This window comes from Crinia signifera, chromosome 2 (genome assembly GCF_055691185.1).
Source record: "Crinia signifera chromosome 2, ASM5569118v1, whole genome shotgun sequence".
Classification (NCBI taxonomy): domain Eukaryota; kingdom Metazoa; phylum Chordata; class Amphibia; order Anura; family Myobatrachidae; genus Crinia; species Crinia signifera.
In genome coordinates, this window is record NC_139218.1 from 22991721 (window position 1) to 23019541 (window position 27821).

A 27821-nucleotide genomic window follows, 5' to 3' on the forward strand; every position below is an offset into this window, starting at 1 on the left:
TGCTGCCTGTACAACCAGATACAACTACTGACACCTAGTGGTAAGAAAGGGAACTGCCCAAAAAGTTATATTTTATAACATTTGTAGTCTTAAATCAAATGTTTAGGAACACATTTCCTTTCCAAACAAAAAGCTGCACCTTTAGGGCTGGGAGCAAAGTATAAAAAAGGAGTAATTTGGCACTTTGGCAGAACCGTGCTGCACTGCCGATATATTCTGTCCATGCTGTGTTGGCACTTACATGTTATAGTTAAAACTTAAAATCAAGATTAATGCCGTATTTATTAATCTATGTCATCTGCCCAGGTCTGCCACAGACCATGTTTGCATGCTGTATCGTGGGCCTTATTCAGAGGTGCATGCAGTTGTATCAGACCTCGAACATCATAACCAGGACAAGACCCCTCTTCTCCCGCAACACTACCAAAACACTTCTCCATACAGTACATCCTTATAATTATATTTTGTTATATCACTTTTACATTTTTTTTACGTTTTTGGATCCGGATGCAACCCGGCAGTTGTTCCCTTTTACACCGGTGTCCCCCGGCACCGCTGGCGAAGGCGGGCCCTGAGCCGCGCAGCTTGGAGATGACATCCTCTCCATGCGCTGGGAAACCCGCCAGCCGGGACCCCATCGACGAAGACCAACACGCTGTGGGAAAGCCCAGCACCCGGGAAAGATGCTGGGCTGCCCCCATCCTCCGTCCATGATGTTAATGGATGCCACACACAGGCATCCATTCACCTCCTCCCAGCCTCCGCTGCGGTCTGCATAACACCGCAGACAGCAGCAGAGGCTGTATGCGGCCCCTGCCTAACCTCTGGACTGACCGCACGATGCTGCGGTCCGGCGGTATGGGCTCCCCTATTGGTGGAAATGGGTCCTCGGGTCGGATGACCCGGGCTACCCATTTACACCGCCCCTGACTCCGTGGAACCCAAGTGTCCAACCTGAACATTTGCCGGGTCAGACATTTGGGGAACAGGTTATTTTTTTTTACCCCTTTTACACCAAGCCCTGTCCCGGAGTCTAGGCTCTGGTGTAAAAGGGATATTATTGTACTTGCTTTATTGTTACCTTACTTGTATTACATCCTTGTTATTGCTTTTTAAAAATGTGACGTTTATTGTGTTGTAATTTATGTGATTTTTGCCCACTGCGCTCTATGGCACTGCAGTAATATGTGGCACCTATAAACACCAGTAATAATAATAATACTCAGGAAAGAAAACCACGTACTATTTAGGTCAAGTAACTTTATTTCTACACAATAATGACAAAGGCATGCAACTCAGGATACCAGAGAAGGATTCCATAGGTTAAGGCTGTAAGTGGGCAATAAGGTCGGCTGGTTGGGATTTCACAAACACTTATTGGGATTTTGCATCTACCACGGCAAAACTTTCTTTTCACTGACCAGCTCCCCATACGGTGAATCCACCGAAGGCGGGAGGAGCGCCAGATACACCGGTGTCTCTGCACCTTCATCAGGAGACTTGGTAGCGTTGGGACCAGCCATGTCGGTCCTCACCCACCCTGGGCAGCAGGCATTGAGGATAATGCCCTCTCCTTTCCTGGTCTCCTTTAATTCCCGCGCTTGGATTCTGGATAGCACCGTTACGCCAATTTTGGTCACCCCGTAAGCAGAATTCGGCCACCCTTCTTTTTGGTGGACGCCCTTCTTGGCATCTTCTACAAACTTCTCCATGAGTTTCTCCAGCTCCTCCACAGTGATGGTGTCACTGCGGAATTTCTTCTGGAGCTCCGGGCTGCACTTAGCTAGTGCCATAGAGCTGGCCACACTGGACACATTGACCACTCTCCCTAGAAGGACAGAACACAGTCAATAGATAAACAGGTAGAGGACAGTATAGTCCTTCATACTCAAAATAACTTGGCATGGCAACAGAGGGCCCTCCCCAATCAGTCTTCCAGCAGGCCTATCATTTATACACAGTACAGGCAGCCATTGTGTGGGCTAAACAAATATTTATTAGAATGTATCCAATCATTTCCCTAGGAACCACTACTTCAGGAAAATAAGTCTGGAATTTTGTGGAAACCATTCGTGAAATTTAATAGGATGAGAGATTCAGAAAGTGAGAGATTTGGTAAGAAATCTCCAGGGTTTTTTAAAGCGGCAATTACACTGCAAAATCAAACTGGCTTTGCAGTGTAAATGATTGGCGTTTAAAAAATAAAAAAATAAATGGAGATTTCTTTCCAAATCTCTCACTTTCTGAATCTCTCATCCTATTACATTGCCCCTATTATATATAGCTTATTACTTCTCACCTCTGAGGTGAAGTACCACCAGTGACCACTAGAGGCCACTGGACAGACCAAATTACTCATTTGAAAGTGAAGCAAAATGATCTGTTTCAAACTTGCTGGATATGGAGGGAGGGAGCTGTAAGACATTGGGCAGTATTCAATGTAAAATATCGCCGTGTGCAGCGAATCCTGTTTAGGATTCGCTGCACACTCGCTGTGTTCCGGAGGGCTGGCTGACACTCGCTCTCCCTGTATTCAATGTCGGAGGGGCGAGTTGCCCCTCGCGGCGAATCTTAACCCCTGCAGCGGACGAGCAGGGAGCCATGGGATGGTGGCAGGCAGGGAGATTGAAGTCTCCCTGCCTGCCCCAGAACTTTTGTGGAGGGGAGGAGGACTCCCCGGAACCCAGGCAGCACAAGCTCCCCCCCCCCCCCCCCCCAGAGCCAGCAGGGGACCGGGTATATTCACTGCACCCGATCGTGCATATGTAATGATCGGGTGCAGTGAATATATGAATATCTAATCAGCAGGTCGGCTCCCGGGCCCCCTGCTGGCTGCTCTGTGTAAAAAAAATAATAAAAATGTTTTAATTTTTTTAATTAAAATATATATTCATGTGCTATAAGCACATGAATAAAAATAGCATGCCCCTTCACAGAATAAAATTCCTGATTTTTAGACACCAAAATGAAAACAAAAAACCTTTTATTTTAATAGTTCACATTCCACTTCTCCAAGAAAAGATGGAGAATTGCTACACGGAGAGACACGGCGAAAATCACTCAGAAAGACGGCGAGAAGTGCACGTTGAATAGGGTTGCCTGCTTTTTGAGAGCAAAAGTCTCCGTCCAACACGAGAAAAGCACAAACTCGCCATAAAACACGGAGAATTTTTCTCATTGAATACTGCCCAGAGATTGGAGGGAGCAGATAGGGACTAATACTGGCCACACCTCAGACCAAATTTCCTTCAACCATACAACTAGTCGCGCAATTTTTCATCGCATCGCATGCCATACACCCGATGCACTGCGATGCGATTTAAGCCCCCTATGCGATGTTAAATTGTATAAGCACCCTAATGGGTGCTTACAATGTTAAATGCACCCCCACGCCACCCCCCAGTATAAACGTGTACCCGAAGCGTGGCGAGCGCAGCGAGCCCGCGAGGGGCGGCGGTACGCGTCCTCCGACCTTTTCATACCCCCACTATCCATGTCGGCGTGGAGTTGATTTTAGAAAGTGTGGCGAGCGTAGCGAGCCACCGAGCCCGAAGCGTGGCGAGCCCCGCGAGGGGACGCGTATACCTGTGAAGTTATGCGCGTCCGCTCGCCACGCTTCGGGCTCGGTGGCTTGCCACTATCCACGCCGACGTGGATAGTGGGGGTATGAAAAGGTCGGAGGACGCGTACCGCCGCCCCTTGCCACGCTTCAGGTTCACGTTTATACTGGGGGGTGGCGTGGGGGTGCATTTAACATTGTAAGCACCCATTAGGGTGCTTATACAAGTTATAATCGCATCGCATTGTATGCCATATACAATTTTAAAATTGTATGACATTGGGGAACATCGTGCGATATCGCATCGCATGCCTTATGGTCTGCGATGCGATGGGTGCCGTGATACTACACAAGTACCGAAATTAAAATATGGTACTGGATGGGCGCAAAGGACAATCAGAAATGTGCTCACAAACCCAGGGAAATGGTCAAAAACATTCAGTCAAATTGTTTAAATCAAACAGGTTCAACTACAGTACTGTGTCTGAGCGACAGTTTTTGGCCTTTTCTAGATTTTGGGAGCAAATGTCTGAAGTTAATATTACATTTGCTCCCATCCAGCACCATATTTTTATTCCATACATTCTTAAAAGAAAAGAAATAAAGTGACCACTAGGGGCGCTTTCCTATAGGAATCTATTTCCTAAATATTTTATCTGGTTGTACATCAAAAAAATATGTCTAGAATAATTTAAAATATACCAGGTTTATGCCTACATCGCTTTTGAATGAATGTGCCGGAAAAAGCGCCTTTTAGTGTTGCCTGGAATATTGTATTAGAGAATGCGGAATGTAGGTTATGGGCTTGGTTCTGAGGTGGCCACGTCTATTGCGGCAGTCACATCGGCATCTATATGGTAAGGTTTCTATAGGGGGATGGAGACACTTACACCGCTATGAACTTACCGTTTGGTTTAATTAGTGGAAGTAGCTCGTTACAAATGTCTCGAGTGCCATTAAAGTTTGTCCTCATTGTAACTTCGGCCTGGGTACCAAACGGGGTCGTGTCAGCAACTGGGGAAATAGAAGTTCATCGAAACATCACTAAACAAATGATAAAATAGCGGTGGTAACCAGGTGTATCTCCGCTTTACCACTCATTGGGGCAGATGTATTATAGTGGCGCTTATCGTGCTGATATAATACTCCTTGGGTGCTGAGCGATCTGTCAGGGCCAGTGTTCTCCAGTGAGAACACTAGCCCTGCTCAGCAATTAACTAGATTTATCCAGCATGCTGGATATTAATTGCCAGGCTTCTTCAAAAGTGCAGCACAACTTGAAACCTTACCCTGCTTGGAAATCTTTGCCTGGGAGAGACCTTGCTGATGCAGTATAACCACTGTGAGTCTTGTTACTGTGCCAGGTGTTGCCATGGTGTATGACATGAGACATGAAAATGTCCTACCTCATCTTTAAAGCAGGGTTTGGTTGTTTCTCACCTAGTTTTAAGCTTCCTACATACATACACCTGACTATGGGCCTGATTCAAACTCAGTCACTTTGCGAAACTTAATTAGTACCTCAGTCAATTTGATGACCATCTGTGCTGAGCAATGGATTTCTTTAAAACCTGGATCGTTGGGGTGCCTCCTTAAGGACTGTGTTTGGGAACCCCTGCTTTAGACCATCTGCTGGTCAGCATGGATGACGTAGTGGTTAGCGTTACTGCTGCACAGCACGAAGGTCAAAGTACAATTTGTATGTTGTCCTGTACTCTTCTGCATTTCCTCCGAGGGTTCCTCTTCCAGGGCATATGACACCACCCCTTTCTGAGGTCAGTGGGTCCAGATCTGGCCGATGGCCCCTCCTCCTTTTGTCATCCACGAATCACAATTGGTTGGTGGCGGCTGTTGTTGCTCCCGCTCTAACATCGATAGTGTCAGTCCCAATTCAAGGGCTCGTTCCTTAAGAAGCTGCCCGGAGACTGCGTAGGACGTGAATAGGATTTAGGGAAGATAAGTCACAGGCAGCTAGGTGAGGAGCTCCTTGGGTGTCCTGCGGTTATACTGTCCCCATTAGCTCCCTAGGGGAACATAATGGCAGATAGGCAGTGACTCGTATGGTGATCACGAGGGCATTTTTATCATTACCTCCTGGGACAAAACTGGCATTGGCCTAACTAAGGTTTCTCCTGTGTTCTGCAAGCAGATGAGCCTGGCACAGACTGTACTGTACTGTGTTCATCTGGGGGTCAATGAGTTTTCTTTTTGCGTTCTATGGGGGCAATGCGATTTCTTTGTTTTGTTTTCTTTTATGTGGGGACCAATGTGATATTTGTTTTTTTCATGTGAGGGCCAATGTATTTTATTTTTGTTACATGTGGGGACCAGTGTGATTATTTTTATATGAGGGCCAGTAGGATTGTTTTTTTTTTCTGTGGGGGGCCAATGTGTTTTTCCCTGTGGGTATCTGATGGTGTGCTGTGAGTTAAAAAAGGTACCCGGCATTAGATATTCTCTGTACAGCGCTGCGGTATATGTGTGTGCTATATAAATAAATACAATAATAAATGACTGGAACCAGCTATGTAACATCTGCGCTTTAACATTTATACCAAGAACAAAAAAGGGATTTTCGTGCAGATGGTAACCAATCAGAACACAGCAGGTATCAGGGATGACTTTCTGCATGTTTCCTTTTAAAACTAATAAAATAAATGTAATATCCCTTTATATAAAACTTGAACCTGTTACTAACATATAATCACCGCCAAACATAATAACATACACTGTAACTTTCCACTGGGATAAGACTAATTCAGCGTCTGGCAAGTTACAACACATACTGCACTGTAAAATGAACTACCTGACTGCCAGGCATTGCGGCAACACATGGCACAGTACAGAGAGTGGGTACGTTACCAGACCCATGGGGGACCATACCTGTAAATGCAATGCCAGCATTATTAATGAGGACATCCAGGCCACCATACTTGTCTTTCAGGAAGTCTCGCAGAGCCCGGATGCTGCCCAGGTCATTGATGTCCAGCTGGTGGAAAAGTGGGCACAGACCTTCATTGTCCTTTAGTGCCTTGATAGCTTCCTCCCCCAGCTGGGGGTTCCGGGCGGTCATGTACACATCTCCCTGGAAGTGCTTGCACAAGGCCCTCACTATAGCCAGGCCGACCCCTTTGTTGCTCCCTGTGACTACTGCCACCCGTACCTCAGCCATGCTGCCAGTACTGGAAACAATATTCAGGGTGTGACACTGGCATAGCTACAAGGAGTGTTTTGGAAGCATTCTATGGGCTCCCAGCTCCTCCTTATGAGGCTGGGACTAGATGCACAATCACTTCCAGACAGACAGCAAGTAAAGGTCCCCCCACCCTGTTACCAAATATTCTGTCTTCATCCAAAAACAAACAATGCAATGCTTCTGCCATCTAGTGGTCATAGGAATAACTGCTGCAACTCTTTTCCTGCGACACACTGATACAGAATAACAGCACAAGTTAAGGGACCCATTCATCATAAATGTATCGGGCCAATTCTCCTTTCTGCTGATGATTGGGTTTGATGATTGGCAAAATCCAACATGATGGCCAACTTCGATTTGCCAGTTCCCTCCCAAAAATATTCGGAATCGCCAATTTGGGGATTTTTAACACGTTGGATTGGTCCAGTGGGGGTGTTAGCTGAAATGTAAATTGCAGTGAGAAAAAAAAAAAGCTGTCTAACACTTTTGGGCTGCAGGCACAAACAGACAGTATTTACCCTGCATGCAAACAAAATAAATGTGTGTTGCAGCATGGGGCGCCCAGGTGTGAAGCCGTTTTGTTGGATGTGTTTGTGTATCCACCTAATAAACATTAATACATTGGGGGTTACTGAACTGCAGCTGGGTATAGATGTGGTTTAAGGTCATATCAGGGCTCAAACACACGGGTAGAGTGGAGGGTACAAGGTGTCCCACACACGGGTAGAGTGGGGGTACAAGGTGTCCCGCACACAGGTAGAGTGGGGGGTACAAGGTGTCCCACACACGGGTAGAGTGGAGGGTACAAGGTGCCCCACACATGGGTAGAGTGGGGGGTACAAGGTGTCCCACACATGGGTAGAGTGGGGGTACAAGGTGTCCCACACATGGGTAGAGTGGGGGGTACAAGGTGTCACAAGCACACACAGGGATCGGGGGTGTACAGTATGTCATACATGGGGGGTGTAGGGGAGTACAGGTGTCACACACACACACACAAACACAGGGGTAGGGGGCGTACAGTTGGCCTAATTCAGACCTGCTTGCTAAGCTGCAAATATTCACTGCCTAGTGAGCAGTTAAATGTTGCCCCCCCCCCCCACGAGCGAATCCCGTCCCTAGCAGGCAGATGTGCGCGCTCAGACCTCCGCTAGCACGCTGCCGCAAGGAGGAAAAACTCATTCGGTGGTCCCTCACTATGGAATGATGTTTTCACCCTGCAGCATGTGAAGTTACTTACTTCTCAGATGGCTGCTTTCTGCAGAATTTGGGGTGGGCGCTGTCGTCATGTGATGACAGCTACTTGCCCCGAACAGGCATGGAGACACACCTGCGTTCGCAGGGGTACACACAGCGTTTCTATGGGCATGCCCATCGTTTTTGTGTCCATAAAACTCTGGGTGGTCCCCCTGCGTCTGCCCCCTGCCCGCCATCAGTGAGGGAACGCCCGCCGAGTGTGAAACTCACCAAAGGCGTTCGCTCCGGGGGTTTCCCACCATCGGCTGGGGGGCCAATTCGGACCACACCTTGCAGTTCTGAATCACCCCAGTGTGCCATACATGGGAATAGGGGAGTAGGCAACCATGTACCTTGTGCCATACTCACATCCCCAAATGATAGCACAGGGTCACCGTCAGTGCCTTTACCATGTGACCCTAATCCTGCTCCCCCACCTCGCCCTGTTCCCACTGGTGCACTCACACTTATGTCACATGATTTGTTCTCCCGTACAGGATTATAGGTACTTGTTTCCTAGCACGGCCACAACGATCATGATCGTGGGCATCGTGAGGAAAAATCGGGGGCATCGCGGCCATCGCAAGCACTAAAAAAAAAATCGGGTGCGATGGTCGCGACGTGATGCCCGCGATTTCCCCATAGGGAACAATGTTAAATGCCTCAATTTAGCCGCGATGCCCCCGATTTCCCATAGGAAACAATGTTAAATGGGTCAATTTAACCAAATCATCATAGGGAACAATGTTAAATGGGCCATAAACCCCCCAAAACACCCCTGAACAGTGAAATGTCCCCCCAAAAGTATTTTACGCCACCCCACGATCAACACGAACCCGAAGCGTGGCAAGCCCGCGAGGGGCGGCGGTACGCGTCCTCCGACCTTTTCATACCCCCACTATCCACGTCGGCGTGGAGTTGAGAACAGAATAGTGTGGCGAGCGCAGCGAGCCACCGAGCCCGAAGCGTGGCGAGCCCCGCGAGGGGACGCGGATACCTGTGAAGCCCGCGAAGGGACGCGTTTACCTGTGAAGGTATCCGCGTGCGCTCGCCACGCTTCGGGCTCGGTGGCTCGCTACGCTCGCCACACTATTCTATTCTCAACTCCACGCCGACGTGGATAGTGGGGGTATGAAAAGGTCGGAGGACGCGTACCGCCGCCCCTCGCGGGCTTGCCACGCTTCGGGTTCGTGTTGATCGTGGGGTGGCGTAAAATACTTTTGGGGGGACATTTCACTGTTCTGGGGTGTTTTTGGGGGCTTTCTGGCCCATTTACCATTGTTCCCTATGATGATTTGGTGAAATTGAGGTATTTAACATTGTTCCCTATGAGAAATCGGGGGCATCGCGGGTACATTGAGCCATTTAACATTGTTTCCTATGGGGAAATCGTGGGCATCGCGTCTGGACCATTTAAGGCTTTTTTAGCCGCATACGACGCGATTTTGACTATTTTCAATGCATTTCAATGGGAAAATCGGGGGCATAGCGTCGGTCGCATCGTACACCACTAAAAATGACACACGATGCCCGCGATTGTGGCCTTGCTAGGAAACAAGTACCGGATTATATACGCCGTATCCATTCTAGCGCCCTGCGCCTGTCGCCACCCCGCGCAGTTCCTCTTTCCTGCCTGGGGTCTGCTCTGGTGCTTCCAGCACACTCTGGTCTGTATCACGGTGCGATTGTCGTGGGGATTCGGTTAGATGAAGGGATTCACCAGCAATTGGATTCTCTCCTAAAGTACTGATCCAAGGACGCAGTATCGGATCTTCCCCGGCACCATCGGGACGTTTTCATCACCCATGGAGATGCGCAAGCCGCCCGTCGCAGATGCCAGGAAATCTGGTCTGTGTGCTATGTCACATGACCCATTCGCAACGACCGGACTTGAATAAGATCCACAGCACATTTGGACCACGAGTATCCATGGCGACCATCCCTATCTCTGTAATCAGTACATCAGGTCTAGCCGCAGTGTTGTCATATCTGTGGATGATCTTATGGTTTAATATCCTGTTTAGCCGTACAGGTGGGAGCTCATTTCACACGGCTGGGGGAACGGCTAGAAAACCTGGACTGCATCTCCTTAAATTGTCCCCTGGGAAAAGTGTGGTGTAACATCCCACCTCCTCCTCCATTACCAGCAGTTTAAGGGGGATATGGTTGGCAGGGGAGCAAACTTCACCCCTAAAGAGTTTATTACCATATAAGTTTCTGCATTTTGGCCCTTATTCTGGTTCACCGGCAAAGGACAAAACTTTGTGCACTGCAGGTGGGGCAGATGTAACATGCGCAGAGAGAGTTAGATGTGGGTGAGTTGTTTTGTTTCTGTGCAGGGAAAAAAGTGGCTGCTTTATTTTTACACTGCAATATAGATCTCACTTTGAAGTAAAACCCCACCCAAATCGAATTCTCTCTGCACAAGTAACATCTACCCCACCTGCAGTGCACATGGTTTTGTCCATTTGAGAAGGAATTTGCCTTTACGAGCGAATTCCTTATGCGACTTGCATAGTTGCCGAGCCTGTCACAAACATCGGAGTGGGCGGGGGGCAGACAGCGGCGGGGACCAACCATGGGAGTGATCAAAACTTTATGGGCATCCCCATGGCAACGCAAACAAGCCGATGCCTGCCATGGATGGGGGCTGACATCACAGGACGTCAGCCGCCCCCCACCCCCATCTATGTTCCGGACTTTTATTTTGCGAAGGCAGGAGATATCACTCAATGGTCGGCCACATCAAATGGTTTCCCCTCGCATGTTAAAGAGGCAGGACGGTGCTCGAACGGATGGCGTCTCTAGTCCTCTGATCCTCGCAGCTTACCATGCCAACCAGAATGACCCCCATAGATCATAGGCGTTGCTGCAGCAGGAAAGATTATCAAAGTCTCCTCCACTGGCGCTGAAAGTTACGTCCCTGTAAATAAAGGGGCGGTCCTCTTCTCCAGAAACTAGGGAAGATTTTATAGGTAGAATACCGTACGCCCCTTTTAGGGTCAAAGGGGGTCCTCTTCTCCATTTATAGGAAGCTCAAATAACCGGGTCCACCTGGAAGGCTACCACGTGAAGGGGAGATGTTCGTAACCCTTGTCAACCTCAGTAGATAGTCGTGGAAACCCAAAAATGAAAGATAGTTGGGGGTATGGTGTAAAATCATTTATTATGTATGCAAATATAAACAAAATCATGCAATAGTCTTCAACCAGGAAGCCAATTGGTTAAGAATGTTCTTGTTATCAACCAGCTGCAGCAGGGACTGAAATGAGTGACTGAGGTATTTTCCGTACAGCGCTGCGGTATATGTGTGTGCTGCATAACTCAATACAATACCAGCTAGAGGGCCGAATGTACTTAGCTTGAAAAGTGATAAAATGGAGAGTGAGAGTAACGGTCACGTCATAGGCTGTGTTTGAAAAATGACAGTTAGAAGATGATTGGCTGGTGGTTTATCACTCTCCGTGTTATCACTTTTCAAGGCTTAGTACATTTCCCCCAGAGAGAGAGAAAATCTGCAGCTTTAACATTTGTTGCAGGAAAAGAAAATGCAGATGGTGCCCACACACAGTACAACAGATATCAGCGATAACGTCCGCCATTATTAATAATGATCATAATATGCCTTTATCTGGAATAAAAGTGTTGCCATAGCAATACACAGAATGGTTGCACATGTCAATAACAGAACTTTCCACTCCATGCCTTGTAATATATACCAGGGGAGATGTTGGGAGAGTGAAACACCAGGGACTAAGTAAAAACCAGACCCGGATAAGACACCGGAACGCCGGACCAGACATCAAACTCTGCATTCCGGAGCTTATAGTGTCTGGTCCGAGGGGTGTCCCATGCGGGGGGTGTCTTGTCCGGGGGGATACCTGTGATTGCTCACACCAGGGACATGGGGAAGGGGAGATTACAGCCTCCCCGTGTGGTCTGGAACGTTCCAGTTTTTATTACACCCCCGGACCATGCGGTGAGGCTGTATTCTCCCCCCTCGCCTCTCCCAGGTGACAGGTGCGAGAGCAGCCCCATCAGATGGAGCACCCCCGGACAGGACACCCCCGGACCGGATACTACAAGCTCCGGAATGCAGAGTTTGATGTCCAGTCCGGCATTCCGGTGTCTTATCCGATTCCGGATTTTACCCAAACACCAGCCAATCAGATCCTAGCTGCCGTGTTACAGGCTGTGTTTGAAAAAAGACAGTTAGGAGCTGGTTGGTAGTTTATCTCCATTTTATCTTTCTCCAAGGCTTACATCTGTCCCACAGTATACTCGTTACCTCGTATCTGTCCCACAGTATACTCGTAATGCGGCAACACATGGCACAGTACAGATGGTGGGGTAAGTTGCCAGACCCCAGGGAGGACATACCTTTAAATGCAATGCCAGCATTATTAATGAGGACATCCAGGCCTCCATACTTGTCTTTCAGGAAGTCTCGCAGTACCCGGATGCTGCCCAGGTCATTAATGTCCAGCTGGTGGAAGAGTGGGCACAGACCTTCATTTTCCTTCAGTGCCCTGATCGCTTCCTCCCCCAGCTGGGGGTTCCTGGCTGTCAGATACACGTCTCCCTGGAACTTCTTGCACAAAGCCCTCACTACAGCCAGGCCGACCCCTTTGTTGCCCCCTGTGACTACTGCTACCCGTACCCCAGCCATGCTGCCAGTACTGCAGACAATGTGCCAGATGAGACACTGGTATACCTAATGAATGTTATAGAGGCACAGTCTGGGCTCACAGCTCCTCCCTACAAGGCTGGGACTAGAGGCACAATCACTCCTAAACATACAGCAATGTTCCCCCACCCTAACAGACATGTTTCCTCTTCCCCATAACAAACTGTGCAATGCTCCTGCCATCTAGTGGTCACAAGAGCAACTGCTGCAACTCTTTTCCATACACTGGTGGGCAGATGCAGAATTGGGGGCAGAGCACAAAAAGGAGTAAAGGGGCCCACCAAGAATCTATGAGGGGCAAGTCCCCATTCTGCTGATGATTGGGTCATATGGTAGGCAAATCCAACATGCTGGACAATATTGTTTAGCAGATTCTGACCCAAAAGGGATCGGAATCGATGAGTCAGGGATTTTTAACACGCTATATTATGTTACATCTTGGCTGAACCACGCTGTGCTGCAGGCGGGGCAGATGTGACATGTGCAGAGAGATTTAGGTTTGGCAGTGGTGTGTCCTTGCTCTTATCTAAATTGCAGTGTTAACCCCTTCAGTGGTGTTTTTTTTCCTCAAAGTAGTGCTCCCCACTGGACTAGTTTTTTAGGGTGAGCGCTACCTAAAAAAAAAACCACCACACTGTGTGTAGGGTCCGGGCAGCACCGCTGAACACTATGTCAGCCGCTGCCCGGCCCTGCCCCCTGTCCCTGGGGGGGGGGGGGGGAGCGGGGTGAGGCGGAGGTGCGACGGAGGCACTAAACACTGGCAATCCCGAGAATTTTCCGGGCTTGCCAGTCTGGGCATTAAGGCATAGCCCGGAAACTTCTCGGGATTACCAGTGAAGGGGTTAATATAAAGCTGACCGAAACTTTTGAGCTTCAGGCAAAAGAAGCCAATATTTGCTCTGCATGTAAACAAAATAAATGTGATTGCACTGCAGCATTGGGTGTTGCTACTTTTGTTTGCTTTGTTCCCCGTGATGTATGAAAGTTCCGGCGATGGTAAGGCAGCTATCATTACTTATATTTTTGTTTCCTACTTTTTATATTTCTCCCAGCTCTTCTCTTTTGCAGAAGACCGGTAGGGTCAGACTAACGGCCCATACACACTGGGCAATTTTGAGCTGAAAGTGGCTCAGATTTACCTTTGTTACCTCAGTGTGTACAGGCCATCGCTGCTTACCTGTTGGTAGTAACAGCAAATGAGCAACGGGTCGATGGCTTTCCATGGCGTCCTGCTATGGAAAGTCGTCCGCCCCCGGGGAAATCGCTTAAACAGATGAAAATTGCTCAGTGTGTATGCACTGAGCGATTTTCAGCCCAGCGATTTTCCCCATCATCACTGTCCATACACGTTGGGCAGAATCGTCCAGGGTCTATGGACCTTAACTTACGTTTGCACAAACTGGATAAAAACATTTGATGGGTCAGGATTTGCGGGCAGATAACGATCTGCGATAGGTTCACAGATAATTAGGGCGTTTTCTCTTTCTGCCTGGGTGAAGGCTATCTACTCACTGTCATCTGCAACTTTTCAGATCAGCTCTGAATCAGGCCCTTTGTATGAATTCACATACTGCACTAAAAGGATGATTACTGTGCCACCTTATCGGCTGGCTGGTGCATGGCCATTCAAGTTCAGTAAAAGTTCACAATCCTTTATTTATTCAACGCTGGGGTTTTTATTTCTGGGTTAACTATAACATGTATTTACACTAGGGATGTGCAGCGGCCACTTTTAGGCCCTTATTCTAGTTCACTCTTTCTGACAAAATCCTTCTTAGATGTACAAAACCATGTGCACTGCAGGTGGGGCAGATGTAAAATGTGCAGAGTGAATTAGAGTTGGGTGAGTTATTTTGTTTCTGTGCAGGGTAAACACTGGCTGCTTTATTTTTACACTGCAATATAGATCTCACTTTGAAGTAAAACCCCACCCAAATCTAATTCTCTCTGCACAAGTAACATCTGCCCCACCTGCAGTGCACATGGTTTTGTCCATCTAAGAAGGATTTTGTCAGAAAGAGTGAACTAGAATAAGGCCCTTAGTGTTTCGTGAAACGTGTTTTGGATCCGTATCTCCGGCAGTGTTTTGGATTTGTCTTTGTTCCGAAATACCAACCTTCAGTGTATCATGTTTTGTTGTGTTTCGTGTTTTGGCTCTATATTTTTTTTTTTTAGAAACCATAACAGTTGCTAAAAAGCAGAATATTATTATTATTTTGCTCCTACGCAATTATTAACCTCAATAACATTTATTTCCACTAATTTCCAGTCTATCCTGAACACCTCACACCACACTGTGGACACCGCTAGGGGGATTACCTCACTTGAAGCGCCTGGAATCGGTCCCACTAGTCTTCTTCGGTTCACGGTCTGGAGTCTTCTCTTACTATAGGATGGGTACACAAATCAATCGACACACTTTCTCAATTGATGCTTTATTCTGGGCCTGCAACTAGGGGCGCCAGCTGTTTTCGCACTTTGAAATGGGGAGAACAGCACGTAACAATATAACGCAATATCAAAGTGCAAACATCGTTTTAAATACAACAGTACAGTAGTTCTAGAACAGTTATTTACAATTACGATTATTTATGATTATCGCTAACACCTATATCATGAAATATTACTTGCACCACTTAAACCTATGTACCCGGGTACTATCGTTAGCTAAGACCGGTCAGTCCTCAATAAGAACCTATGCATAGGATTTAATTATGTCTATGAGTCCCTGTTATTTTATCCTTTGGCCACCGGGTGGCAATATTGGTCCAGCAACCTTTTCCTTGGATTTGGGAAGTGGGGTTAACTTTTAAGGTCAGGGACAAAGTACCTGTAGACGGTGCCAGCTCCCGCTGGGTCTGGGCAAATATTCACCGGTCGCAGTGCACCCCGACGGGATTGCTAGTGTGGGCGCCAGGCGTTGCCACACTCCGCTACACTGCGCCCCGGCTGCTGTCGGGTTCTCTGTCTGGCTGCAATGCTGCTGGGCTCTGCAGTTCCCCCTACTGCTCACTCGGTTCTCCCACTGTATGGGCACCTGGTGGGGAGGCTTGTTGGTGGCCTGGCGTGGCCCTGTAATGTCCTGCTGGTGGCCGGGTGCTGGTGGGGGGCCTCTAGTGGCCTGGGGCGGCTTGTGGCCTGATACTGCTGGTGGGGCCTGGGGCTGCTCGTGGCCTGATGCTGCTGGGGGGGGCCTGGGGCTGTTTGTGGCCCGATGCTGCTGGTGGGGCCTGGGCTGTTTGTGGCCTGATGCTGCTGGTGGGGCCTGGGCTGCTTATAGCCTGATGCTGCCGTGGGCGCCGTTAGTGGCCTGGGGCTGGTGGGGGTCTACGCTGCTGTTGGCTCTTTTCCCCTCTTACCCGCTCCCTTGTCGTCCTGGCAGTCGGCGGGGGTCAGCGTCGCGGTCCCTCCTCTCCCCTGGGTAGAGGCGTCGCTCCTGCGCGCAGTCCACGGCTCCCGGCGTCTGTCTCACCCGGCGATGACGTCACTGCTCCGCCGCGTCCTCCGCTCCCGTCTTCTTCACTCGGCAGGGAGTCCCGCTGCTGGCTCTCTGCTCCTTCCCTTCACACGCTGCCGCTTGACACGGGGATTCTTCTGCGGGCTCTCTCCTTTCAGCGCAGCGTCCCAGCACTTCTCACGCTGCCGCTCAGCTCTGCCTCCACGTGAGTACTCTTCCCAGCTCTTCCCTCTTCATCCGGTCCTCCTTTTCCTTTTTCTCCCACCAATCCCAGGTCGCGCTGACCTGTCTGTCAAAGGTTGCTTCTGCCCCCCTCCCACTTCAACCCTCTCAAAGCGTCCACATTAACCCCTACTGTGCTGGGGCTTACATCCGCCCATACCTTTTTGTGGGCGTGTCCTCGCGCCACACCACTTCAGTCACAAGTCTAGGACAGTCACACAGTCCTAAAACACAAAGTCCATTTGGTGAGCCCTAATATGCTCGCTAAGAAGAACAACCTACTAACAGTCATTAACTGCGTCATGAACATTATAACTGGTAAACTGAATGCAGAAACGTTGTACACAACAGTGGTACGATTCGGTTATACAGTACTTATATCTTACTCTCGGTACCGGGCTGGCAGGACACCCCTAGTGCTTCTGGCCGAACGCCTGGGCTCAGGTTCCAGGGCGGGCCCCGTGGTTGCAGGGAAGTCGTCCAGGGTGCCGGGGTCGGTCTGGAGAATGGCGGGCGCCCGAGGGGTGGTGAGGCAGCTTGCGTACAACAAGAGTTCAAAAGGGTTTTGTAGAATGTTGGACCCCAAGGAGGGTTCAGTTTCCGGCGTCTTCCGGGGTGGTTCCTCCCCGTCAACAGTTTCGGGTTCCGCAACCCGGCTGATACAGGGTTTGAGTTGATTCCGGTGGGTCCACTGCAGACGGCCCCCATCTTGCCGTTGAACCTGGTACACTGGGAGAGTCGATTCTGGCTCCCTGGTGACCACGTACGGGTAGGGTTCCCACTTGGGGTCAAGTTTGCTTTGCGGTCTGTTGTTCCTCTTGAATACGAGGCTGCCTACCGTCAGGGGGTCAGCTCGAGCGTCTAGATCGTAATTCCTCTTCTGTTGTTCCCTTACCTGCTCCATTCGCTGGTCCACGATGGACCGAGCTTCGCTAAGGCGGTTTTGATGTTCTTGAACCCACGGGGTCCGGGTCTGGGGGTCCGGGGGTGACAGTTGGAGCTGCAGGTCCGCGGGGAGTCGTCCCGTCCTCCCAAACAGTAGGTAGTACGGAGTATATCCCGTTGATGTGTGGCAAGTGTTGTTGTAGATGAAGACAAGCTCTGCTAGCAGGGAGGGCCAGTCCCGTCTTTGCTCATGGGGCATCGCCCGCAACATGTTAATGAGGGTACGGTTCATACGCTCGCACACCCCGTTCCCCTGGGGGTGATAGGGCGTGGTGCGTAACTTCTTGCAGCCGTACAATTTGCAGAGTTCGGTGAAGAGCTGTGACTCAAACGTCGGGCCCTGGTCGGACAATATTTGACCTGGGAATCCGTAGGGTCGGACGAACGCCTTCCAGAAAACTTCAGCGGTCGTTCTGGCTGTCAGGTCTCGGACCGGTAGGGCCACGGCGAATTTAGTATAGTGGTCTACGATGACCAGGGCATACTGGTATCCGGTGGGGCTCGGCTCCAACTTCACGTGGTCCATGGTGACCAATTCCAAGGGATATGATGACACAATAGGGTGGAGGGGGGCCTTCTCCATCGATGTCGCTGGTCGCCGCATGGCGCAGTTGGTGCAAGCCTTGCACCAGTCCTCCACGTCCAACCTCAAGTTGGGCCAGTATACTCGGGTCCGTAGATTTGACTCCATCTTCTGGCTCCCGAAATGACCGGAGTGGTCATGGTAGGCTCGCAGCACTTCCTCTATTGCTTCTTTAGGCACTATCAGTTGTTTACTAACGACGTGGGTCTTTGGGTCCACATACTTCCTGTAGAGCACGCCTTGACGCAACTCTAGCCGTTCCCTCTGTCGCCATAATCGGAGCACCTCAGTGGGCGCCCGATCCGCTCTTCTCGCGTTGGAAAGTGTCGGGACTCCAAGTAGCTTTTGACTTGTTGGATGTGCGGGCATTGCTTCTGCCGCTGGGCCCAGTTCTCCTCCCCCTCCTTCCGGTTGGTGCTGACGATGGTCGCGCTGGTGCAGAGTGGTGTGGGCCGCTTGGTAAACTGGGGCAGCTCTTCTAGCTCCCTTATGTCGGACTCTTCTTCTTCTTCCCCTTCGGGGATAGGCAGACGTGAGAGTGCATCTGCGTTCGCGTTACTGCGTCCGCTCCTGTATTCGATGCTATACTGGTAGTTGGCCAGCCGGGAGGCCCAACGCTGTTCCAGGGCGCCCAGGCGGGCCGTTGCTTGATGGGCCAGTGGGTTACAGTCAGTGACGGCTACGAAGGGAGTGGCGGCCAAGTAGTCTCTAAACTTCTCTGTCACTGCCCACACCAACGCCAGGAACTCTAGTTTGAAGGAACTGTAGTTCGCATCATTTCGTTCGGTCTTCGTCAGGCTGCGGCTGGCGTATGCGATGGTCCGTTCCTTCCCATCTTGGACTTGCGCCAACACGGCCCCGAGGCCCTGTTTGCTAGCATCGGTATACAAACGGAAGGGGACACTGTAGTCTGGGTACGCCAACAGAGGGGCTTCTGTCAACACCGTTTTGAGTCGGTCGAATGCCTCCTGTCGACTTTCTGTCCACACCACCGGGATTCTCTTGTTATACCCGTCTTTGGGAATCCCTCTCATTAGTTCAGTCAGTGGCGCTGCGACCTTGGCGAAGTCTCGGACGAACCTTCGGTAGTACCCCACGAAGCCAAGGAACCGTCGGACATCTTTCACCGTTTGTGGCACGGGCCATCCCTTTACGGCGCTGACTTTCTCTGGGTCGGGGGATACCCCATGGGCATTAACAATGTGGCCCAGGTACTGCACCTCGGGCTTCAGGAGGTGGCACTTACTGGGTTTCAACTTCAGCCCGAACTGGATGAGTCGCTGAAACACTTCTTGCAGGTGGCCCAGGTGATCCGCATAGGTTTCCGAAAATATAATCACATCGTCGAGGTATAGGAGCATGATGTCAAAATTTCGGTGCCCGAGGCAGTGCTCCATCACCCGCTGGAATGTCGCCGGGGCATTACACAGTCCGAAAGGCATGCGGTTGAACTCAAAGAGCCCCATGGGCGTGGTGAACGCCGTCTTCTCTTTGTCGTCTTCCTCCACTTGGACCTGCCAATACCCGCTGGTTAGGTCGAGGGTCGAAAAGTACCGGGCCGCCCGCAGGGCCGTCAGGGACTCCTCGATCCTGGGCAGGGGGTACGCATCCCGATGTGTCAGGCTGTTGAGCTTCCTGTAGTCCACGCAGAACCGCAATTGGCCGTCTTTCTTTCGGACCAGGACCATCGGCGCAGCCCACGGGCTGTGACTCTCCCGTATTACTCCGCTCGCTTTCATCTCCTCCAGCATTCGCCGAACGGGTTGGTGCAGTGCCGGGGCTACCGGCCGGTGCCTCTCCTTTACCGGGTGGGCCGTGCCGGTGGGGATTCCATGCCGGATGTCCTCAACCAATCCCAGTTCAGTGGGGTCTTTGCTGAAAGCCTCCCCGTTATCGATCACCACCTGCAGGACTCCGTTCTTCTGTTCTTCAGGGGTAGCTGCGTCCCCAATATGGATTTCTTTCCACCAGATACTGGCCGGGCCCGGTCCCTCCCCCTGTTTGGCTGCCACGCTCTGTTGTTGGGCCTGTTCGGGATGAATCACGTCTTGGAATGTAGTCCAGCTCAGCGTTGCTATGGGTTGGTGTCGATACAGCTTGACCGTGTGATTGTGAGGGTTCAGGACGCGCACTGGGACTCGACCGTGGACGACCGTCACTAAGGCACTGGCGACCACTACCTCTTGTTGTGCGGTTACGGGGTAGGCCTCGACCAGTGCTTCATACTTATCGCCACTTGGACCACAGCGGGCCTTCCCCCAGAGTATCGTCTCGGTGTTGGGGCGGAGTTTGACGGGCCTTCCGTCGGTCAAGCGGATCTTCCCAATTTCTCCGGTGCCCTTCACAAACTTCTGGTGTCCTTGGAGAACTTTGATGGTCTTCTGTAAGGCCCGCTGGCTCGGTGGTTCTGCCGCCGGGAGTCGATTCTTCAGCGTCGCTACAAGTTCATTGGGGCAGCGTTGCAGGACGTTCATCCCCAGGATTATGGGCGCCACCTTTGTCTCATCTGTGGTGGTCACCAGACACCCTTGTCTTGGCAGTAGCGTGTCTCCAATTTGTATGTCGGCCTCCCAGTACCCTTCGCAGGCGATTTCCAGTCCGTTACTGGCGATCAGATGGAGCCAGGTGGGGGGTGGGGACAACAGCTGGTGACTTCCCCAGTAGCGTTGAAGGGTCGGCAGTTGGATCGTGGTGATCTGAGATCCGGTGTCCACCATTGCTACGGTTTCCACTCCGTTGATGGTTACTGGTAGGGTCGGGCATCTTCCGATGTATTGGGGCCACCATTTGTCTGGATCTGGGTCTATTCCAGCGACTCCCCCCGAGGTTCGGCCCTCCCCCTCGGGGCATTGGAGTTTAAACGGTCGGAAGAGGGACAGCTTCTTTCGACGTGCCAGGCTTCTTGACAGCGTCAAGAAGATGGGTCGGCCCTGATGGTCGAACTGATCGGTTGCTCGCCTCCCGTATTCTCGAGGCGGGTCCCAACGGTTCCGGCTTGATTGTTGCCTCTCCGTCCTCCATCTATTGCCTCCGCTGTTCGGCGCGGTTTGCCGGGCTAGTTGACGCAGATCACGCTGCATTGCAGCCATTCCGATGGTCAGGTCTTCTACCTGACGTTGGAGTGATTGATCCGAGTTTCCCGTTGGCTGCTGGACACTCTGGGTGGGCCGGTCCTTTGGCCGCGCCACTTGTTCGGACGTCGTCGCTATGGGACCTCGAGACGCCGCCATCTCCGGGTACTCCGCCTCGGGGTCTGAATGGTTCCCAATGGTTAAGATGGCGGTGTTTTTAAAATCTGCGAAGGGCTTACCCGGCATTTGCATCTTGAGGATCCGCAGCTGAGTCTTGACGTTAGGGTTCGACGCTCCCTCTATGAATTGGATAGTGAGCGTCTCGTCGCTGTTACGAATCTCATCTTTATCGGCCGCTTGGATGAGCTTCAGGGTCTTCTGTAGACTCAGGGCGAAATCCCGGAGGCTCTCGCCCGGCCGCTGTTTCCGTCCGTAGAGCTGCATCTTCAACTCCGGGAGGGTGGCGGTCTCGAAGATCGTGGCCAGCCGATCCAAGATCTGGTCAATGCCCGTCTTTTGGTCATCTGCCCATGATTCGACTTCGCTGAGGGCGGAGCCCGTAAGCTGACCGATCAGGATCTGTACCCTCTGTTCTTCACTCGGGGTGTAGAGTTGGGACATGGACTTCAGTTGGTTCTTGAACGCCGTGAACGTGGCGCCCTTGTTGGGGTCCCCACTGTAGGTCAGCATCCATGGGGCCCCGAAGTAGTAGGGTAGTGTGATGGGAGCACGAGGTGTCGCCGCTGGGTCGGGTGCTATCACTGGGGCTACGACTTGTTGATCAACGTTGGGGGGCACGGCGGGTGCCTGCCCACCCACGGCTTGGGGTGCCTCCATCCTGGGTTTAGATTATACTCCGAGTTGACCGCGATCCTGTTCGTGACGCCAGGAAAGATGTGGACACCGCTAGGGGGATTACCTCACTTGAAGCGCCTGGAATCGGTCCCACTAGTCTTCTTCGGTTCACGGTCTGGAGTCTTCTCTTACTATAGGATGGGTACACAAATCAATCGACACACTTTCTCAATTGATGCTTTATTCTGGGCCTGCAACTAGGGGCGCCAGCTGTTTTCGCACTTTGAAATGGGGAGAACAGCACGTAACAATATAACGCAATATCAAAGTGCAAACATCGTTTTAAATACAACAGTACAGTAGTTCTAGAACAGTTATTTACAATTACGATTATTTATGATTATCGCTAACACCTATATCATGAAATATTACTTGCACCACTTAAACCTATGTACCCGGGTACTATCGTTAGCTAAGACCGGTCAGTCCTCAATAAGAACCTATGCATAGGATTTAATTATGTCTATGAGTCCCTGTTATTTTATCCTTTGGCCACCGGGTGGCAATATTGGTCCAGCAACCTTTTCCTTGGATTTGGGAAGTGGGGTTAACTTTTAAGGTCAGGGACAAAGTACCTGTAGACGGTGCCAGCTCCCGCTGGGTCTGGGCAAATATTCACCGGTCGCAGTGCACCCCGACGGGATTGCTAGTGTGGGCGCCAGGCGTTGCCACACTCCGCTACACTGCGCCCCGGCTGCTGTCGGGTTCTCTGTCTGGCTGCAATGCTGCTGGGCTCTGCAGTTCCCCCTACTGCTCACTCGGTTCTCCCACTGTATGGGCACCTGGTGGGGAGGCTTGTTGGTGGCCTGGCGTGGCCCTGTAATGTCCTGCTGGTGGCCGGGTGCTGGTGGGGGGCCTCTAGTGGCCTGGGGCGGCTTGTGGCCTGATACTGCTGGTGGGGCCTGGGGCTGCTCGTGGCCTGATGCTGCTGGGGGGGGCCTGGGGCTGTTTGTGGCCCGATGCTGCTGGTGGGGCCTGGGCTGTTTGTGGCCTGATGCTGCTGGTGGGGCCTGGGCTGCTTATAGCCTGATGCTGCCGTGGGCGCCGTTAGTGGCCTGGGGCTGGTGGGGGTCTACGCTGCTGTTGGCTCTTTTCCCCTCTTACCCGCTCCCTTGTCGTCCTGGCAGTCGGCGGGGGTCAGCGTCGCGGTCCCTCCTCTCCCCTGGGTAGAGGCGTCGCTCCTGCGCGCAGTCCACGGCTCCCGGCGTCTGTCTCACCCGGCGATGACGTCACTGCTCCGCCGCGTCCTCCGCTCCCGTCTTCTTCACTCGGCAGGGAGTCCCGCTGCTGGCTCTCTGCTCCTTCCCTTCACACGCTGCCGCTTGACACGGGGATTCTTCTGCGGGCTCTCTCCTTTCAGCGCAGCGTCCCAGCACTTCTCACGCTGCCGCTCAGCTCTGCCTCCACGTGAGTACTCTTCCCAGCTCTTCCCTCTTCATCCGGTCCTCCTTTTCCTTTTTCTCCCACCAATCCCAGGTCGCGCTGACCTGTCTGTCAAAGGTTGCTTCTGCCCCCCTCCCACTTCAACCCTCTCAAAGCGTCCACATTAACCCCTACTGTGCTGGGGCTTACATCCGCCCATACCTTTTTGTGGGCGTGTCCTCGCGCCACACCACTTCAGTCACAAGTCTAGGACAGTCACACAGTCCTAAAACACAAAGTCCATTTGGTGAGCCCTAATATGCTCGCTAAGAAGAACAACCTACTAACAGTCATTAACTGCGTCATGAACATTATAACTGGTAAACTGAATGCAGAAACGTTGTACACAACAGTGGTACGATTCGGTTATACAGTACTTATATCTTACTCTCGGTACCGGGCTGGCAGGACACCCCTAGTGCTTCTGGCCGAACGCCTGGGCTCAGGTTCCAGGGCGGGCCCCGTGGTTGCAGGGAAGTCGTCCAGGGTGCCGGGGTCGGTCTGGAGAATGGCGGGCGCCCGAGGGGTGGTGAGGCAGCTTGCGTACAACAAGAGTTCAAAAGGGTTTTGTAGAATGTTGGACCCCAAGGAGGGTTCAGTTTCCGGCGTCTTCCGGGGTGGTTCCTCCCCGTCAACAGTTTCGGGTTCCGCAACCCGGCTGATACAGGGTTTGAGTTGATTCCGGTGGGTCCACTGCAGACGGCCCCCATCTTGCCGTTGAACCTGGTACACTGGGAGAGTCGATTCTGGCTCCCTGGTGACCACGTACGGGTAGGGTTCCCACTTGGGGTCAAGTTTGCTTTGCGGTCTGTTGTTCCTCTTGAATACGAGGCTGCCTACCGTCAGGGGGTCAGCTCGAGCGTCTAGATCGTAATTCCTCTTCTGTTGTTCCCTTACCTGCTCCATTCGCTGGTCCACGATGGACCGAGCTTCGCTAAGGCGGTTTTGATGTTCTTGAACCCACGGGGTCCGGGTCTGGGGGTCCGGGGGTGACAGTTGGAGCTGCAGGTCCGCGGGGAGTCGTCCCGTCCTCCCAAACAGTAGGTAGTACGGAGTATATCCCGTTGATGTGTGGCAAGTGTTGTTGTAGATGAAGACAAGCTCTGCTAGCAGGGAGGGCCAGTCCCGTCTTTGCTCATGGGGCATCGCCCGCAACATGTTAATGAGGGTACGGTTCATACGCTCGCACACCCCGTTCCCCTGGGGGTGATAGGGCGTGGTGCGTAACTTCTTGCAGCCGTACAATTTGCAGAGTTCGGTGAAGAGCTGTGACTCAAACGTCGGGCCCTGGTCGGACAATATTTGACCTGGGAATCCGTAGGGTCGGACGAACGCCTTCCAGAAAACTTCAGCGGTCGTTCTGGCTGTCAGGTCTCGGACCGGTAGGGCCACGGTGAATTTAGTATAGTGGTCTACGATGACCAGGGCATACTGGTATCCGGTGGGGCTCGGCTCCAACTTCACGTGGTCCATGGTGACCAATTCCAAGGGATATGATGACACAATAGGGTGGAGGGGGGCCTTCTCCATCGATGTCGCTGGTCGCCGCATGGCGCAGTTGGTGCAAGCCTTGCACCAGTCCTCCACGTCCAACCTCAAGTTGGGCCAGTATACTCGGGTCCGTAGATTTGACTCCATCTTCTGGCTCCCGAAATGACCGGAGTGGTCATGGTAGGCTCGCAGCACTTCCTCTATTGCTTCTTTAGGCACTATCAGTTGTTTACTAACGACGTGGGTCTTTGGGTCCACATACTTCCTGTAGAGCACGCCTTGACGCAACTCTAGCCGTTCCCTCTGTCGCCATAATCGGAGCACCTCAGTGGGCGCCCGATCCCGCTCTTCTCGCGTTGGAAAGTGTCGGGACTCCAAGTAGCTTTTGACTTGTTGGATGTGCGGGCATTGCTTCTGCCGCTGGGCCCAGTTCTCCTCCCCCTCCTTCCGGTTGGTGCTGACGATGGTCGCGCTGGTGCAGAGTGGTGTGGGCCGCTTGGTAAACTGGGGCAGCTCTTCTAGCTCCCTTATGTCGGACTCTTCTTCTTCTTCCCCTTCGGGGATAGGCAGACGTGAGAGTGCATCTGCGTTCGCGTTACTGCGTCCGCTCCTGTATTCGATGCTATACTGGTAGTTGGCCAGCCGGGAGGCCCAACGCTGTTCCAGGGCGCCCAGGCGGGCCGTTGCTTGATGGGCCAGTGGGTTACAGTCAGTGACGGCTACGAAGGGAGTGGCGGCCAAGTAGTCTCTAAACTTCTCTGTCACTGCCCACACCAACGCCAGGAACTCTAGTTTGAAGGAACTGTAGTTCGCATCATTTCGTTCGGTCTTCGTCAGGCTGCGGCTGGCGTATGCGATGGTCCGTTCCTTCCCATCTTGGACTTGCGCCAACACGGCCCCGAGGCCCTGTTTGCTAGCATCGGTATACAAACGGAAGGGGACACTGTAGTCTGGGTACGCCAACAGAGGGGCTTCTGTCAACACCGTTTTGAGTCGGTCGAATGCCTCCTGTCGACTTTCTGTCCACACCACCGGGATTCTCTTGTTATACCCGTCTTTGGGAATCCCTCTCATTAGTTCAGTCAGTGGCGCTGCGACCTTGGCGAAGTCTCGGACGAACCTTCGGTAGTACCCCACGAAGCCAAGGAACCGTCGGACATCTTTCACCGTTTGTGGCACGGGCCATCCCTTTACGGCGCTGACTTTCTCTGGGTCGGGGGATACCCCATGGGCATTAACAATGTGGCCCAGGTACTGCACCTCGGGCTTCAGGAGGTGGCACTTACTGGGTTTCAACTTCAGCCCGAACTGGATGAGTCGCTGAAACACTTCTTGCAGGTGGCCCAGGTGATCCGCATAGGTTTCCGAAAATATAATCACATCGTCGAGGTATAGGAGCACGATGTCAAAATTTCGGTGCCCGAGGCAGTGCTCCATCACCCGCTGGAATGTCGCCGGGGCATTACACAGTCCGAAAGGCATGCGGTTGAACTCAAAGAGCCCCATGGGCGTGGTGAACGCCGTCTTCTCTTTGTCGTCTTCCTCCACTTGGACCTGCCAATACCCGCTGGTTAGGTCGAGGGTCGAAAAGTACCGGGCCGCCCGCAGGGCCGTCAGGGACTCCTCGATCCTGGGCAGGGGGTACGCATCCCGATGTGTCAGGCTGTTGAGCTTCCTGTAGTCCACGCAGAACCGCAATTGGCCGTCTTTCTTTCGGACCAGGACCATCGGCGCAGCCCACGGGCTGTGACTCTCCCGTATTACTCCGCTCGCTTTCATCTCCTCCAGCATTCGCCGAACGGGTTGGTGCAGTGCCGGGGCTACCGGCCGGTGCCTCTCCTTTACCGGGTGGGCCGTGCCGGTGGGGATTCCATGCCGGATGTCCTCAACCAATCCCAGTTCAGTGGGGTCTTTGCTGAAAGCCTCCCCGTTATCGATCACCACCTGCAGGACTCCGTTCTTCTGTTCTTCAGGGGTAGCTGCGTCCCCAATATGGATTTCTTTCCACCAGATACTGGCCGGGCCCGGTCCCTCCCCCTGTTTGGCTGCCACGCTCTGTTGTTGGGCCTGTTCGGGATGAATCACGTCTTGGAATGTAGTCCAGCTCAGCGTTGCTATGGGTTGGTGTCGATACAGCTTGACCGTGTGATTGTGAGGGTTCAGGACGCGCACTGGGACTCGACCGTGGACGACCGTCACTAAGGCACTGGCGACCACTACCTCTTGTTGTGCGGTTACGGGGTAGGCCTCGACCAGTGCTTCATACTTATCGCCACTTGGACCACAGCGGGCCTTCCCCCAGAGTATCGTCTCGGTGTTGGGGCGGAGTTTGACGGGCCTTCCGTCGGTCAAGCGGATCTTCCCAATTTCTCCGGTGCCCTTCACAAACTTCTGGTGTCCTTGGAGAACTTTGATGGTCTTCTGTAAGGCCCGCTGGCTCGGTGGTTCTGCCGCCGGGAGTCGATTCTTCAGCGTCGCTACAAGTTCATTGGGGCAGCGTTGCAGGACGTTCATCCCCAGGATTATGGGCGCCACCTTTGTCTCATCTGTGGTGGTCACCAGACACCCTTGTCTTGGCAGTAGCGTGTCTCCAATTTGTATGTCGGCCTCCCAGTACCCTTCGCAGGCGATTTCCAGTCCGTTACTGGCGATCAGATGGAGCCAGGTGGGGGGTGGGGACAACAGCTGGTGACTTCCCCAGTAGCGTTGAAGGGTCGGCAGTTGGATCGTGGTGATCTGAGATCCGGTGTCCACCATTGCTACGGTTTCCACTCCGTTGATGGTTACTGGTAGGGTCGGGCATCTTCCGATGTATTGGGGCCACCATTTGTCTGGATCTGGGTCTATTCCAGCGACTCCCCCCGAGGTTCGGCCCTCCCCCTCGGGGCATTGGAGTTTAAACGGTCGGAAGAGGGACAGCTTCTTTCGACGTGCCCGGCTTCTTGACAGCGTCGACAGATGGGTCGGCCCTGATGGTCGAACTGATCGGTCGCTCGCCTCCCGTATTCTCGAGGCGGGTCCCAACGGTTCCGGCTTGATTGTTGCCTCTCCGTCCTCCATCTATTGCCTCCGCTGTTCGGCGCGGTTTGCCGGGCTA

General features: G+C 52.2%; 2 protein-coding genes across 3 annotated transcripts; both read right to left on the reverse strand.

Moving 5' to 3' along the window:
* Nucleotides 1-18: 18 nt before the first annotated feature.
* LOC146059485 (carbonyl reductase [NADPH] 1-like) lies at nucleotides 19-12833 on the reverse strand. Of its 2 annotated transcripts, none has more exons than XM_083171746.1 (3): nucleotides 6443-7829; nucleotides 4466-4573; nucleotides 19-1828 (listed from the first exon to the last, which is right to left on the reverse strand). In XM_083171746.1, exons 1-3 carry the CDS (start codon nucleotides 6729-6731, stop codon nucleotides 1392-1394), a joined length of 834 nt encoding a protein of 277 aa, XP_083027872.1. In that variant the 5' UTR covers nucleotides 6732-7829; the 3' UTR covers nucleotides 19-1391. The 2 variants fall into 2 exon arrangements, with proteins under 2 accessions (XP_083027872.1, XP_083027871.1); XM_083171745.1 differs by lacking the exon at nucleotides 6443-7829 and adding an exon at nucleotides 12372-12833 and having other exon boundaries at nucleotides 1225-1828.
* A 5539-nt stretch (nucleotides 12834-18372) lies between these two features.
* On the reverse strand, nucleotides 18373-27807 carry LOC146058379 (uncharacterized). Its single transcript, XM_083170662.1, has 3 exons — nucleotides 23622-27807; nucleotides 18434-21632; nucleotides 18373-18399 (listed from the first exon to the last, which is right to left on the reverse strand). The coding sequence occupies exons 1-3, from the start codon at nucleotides 27782-27784 to the stop codon at nucleotides 18373-18375; spliced, it is 7389 nt and encodes a 2462-aa protein (XP_083026788.1). The 5' UTR covers nucleotides 27785-27807.
* Between the last annotated feature and the right edge of the window lie 14 nt (nucleotides 27808-27821).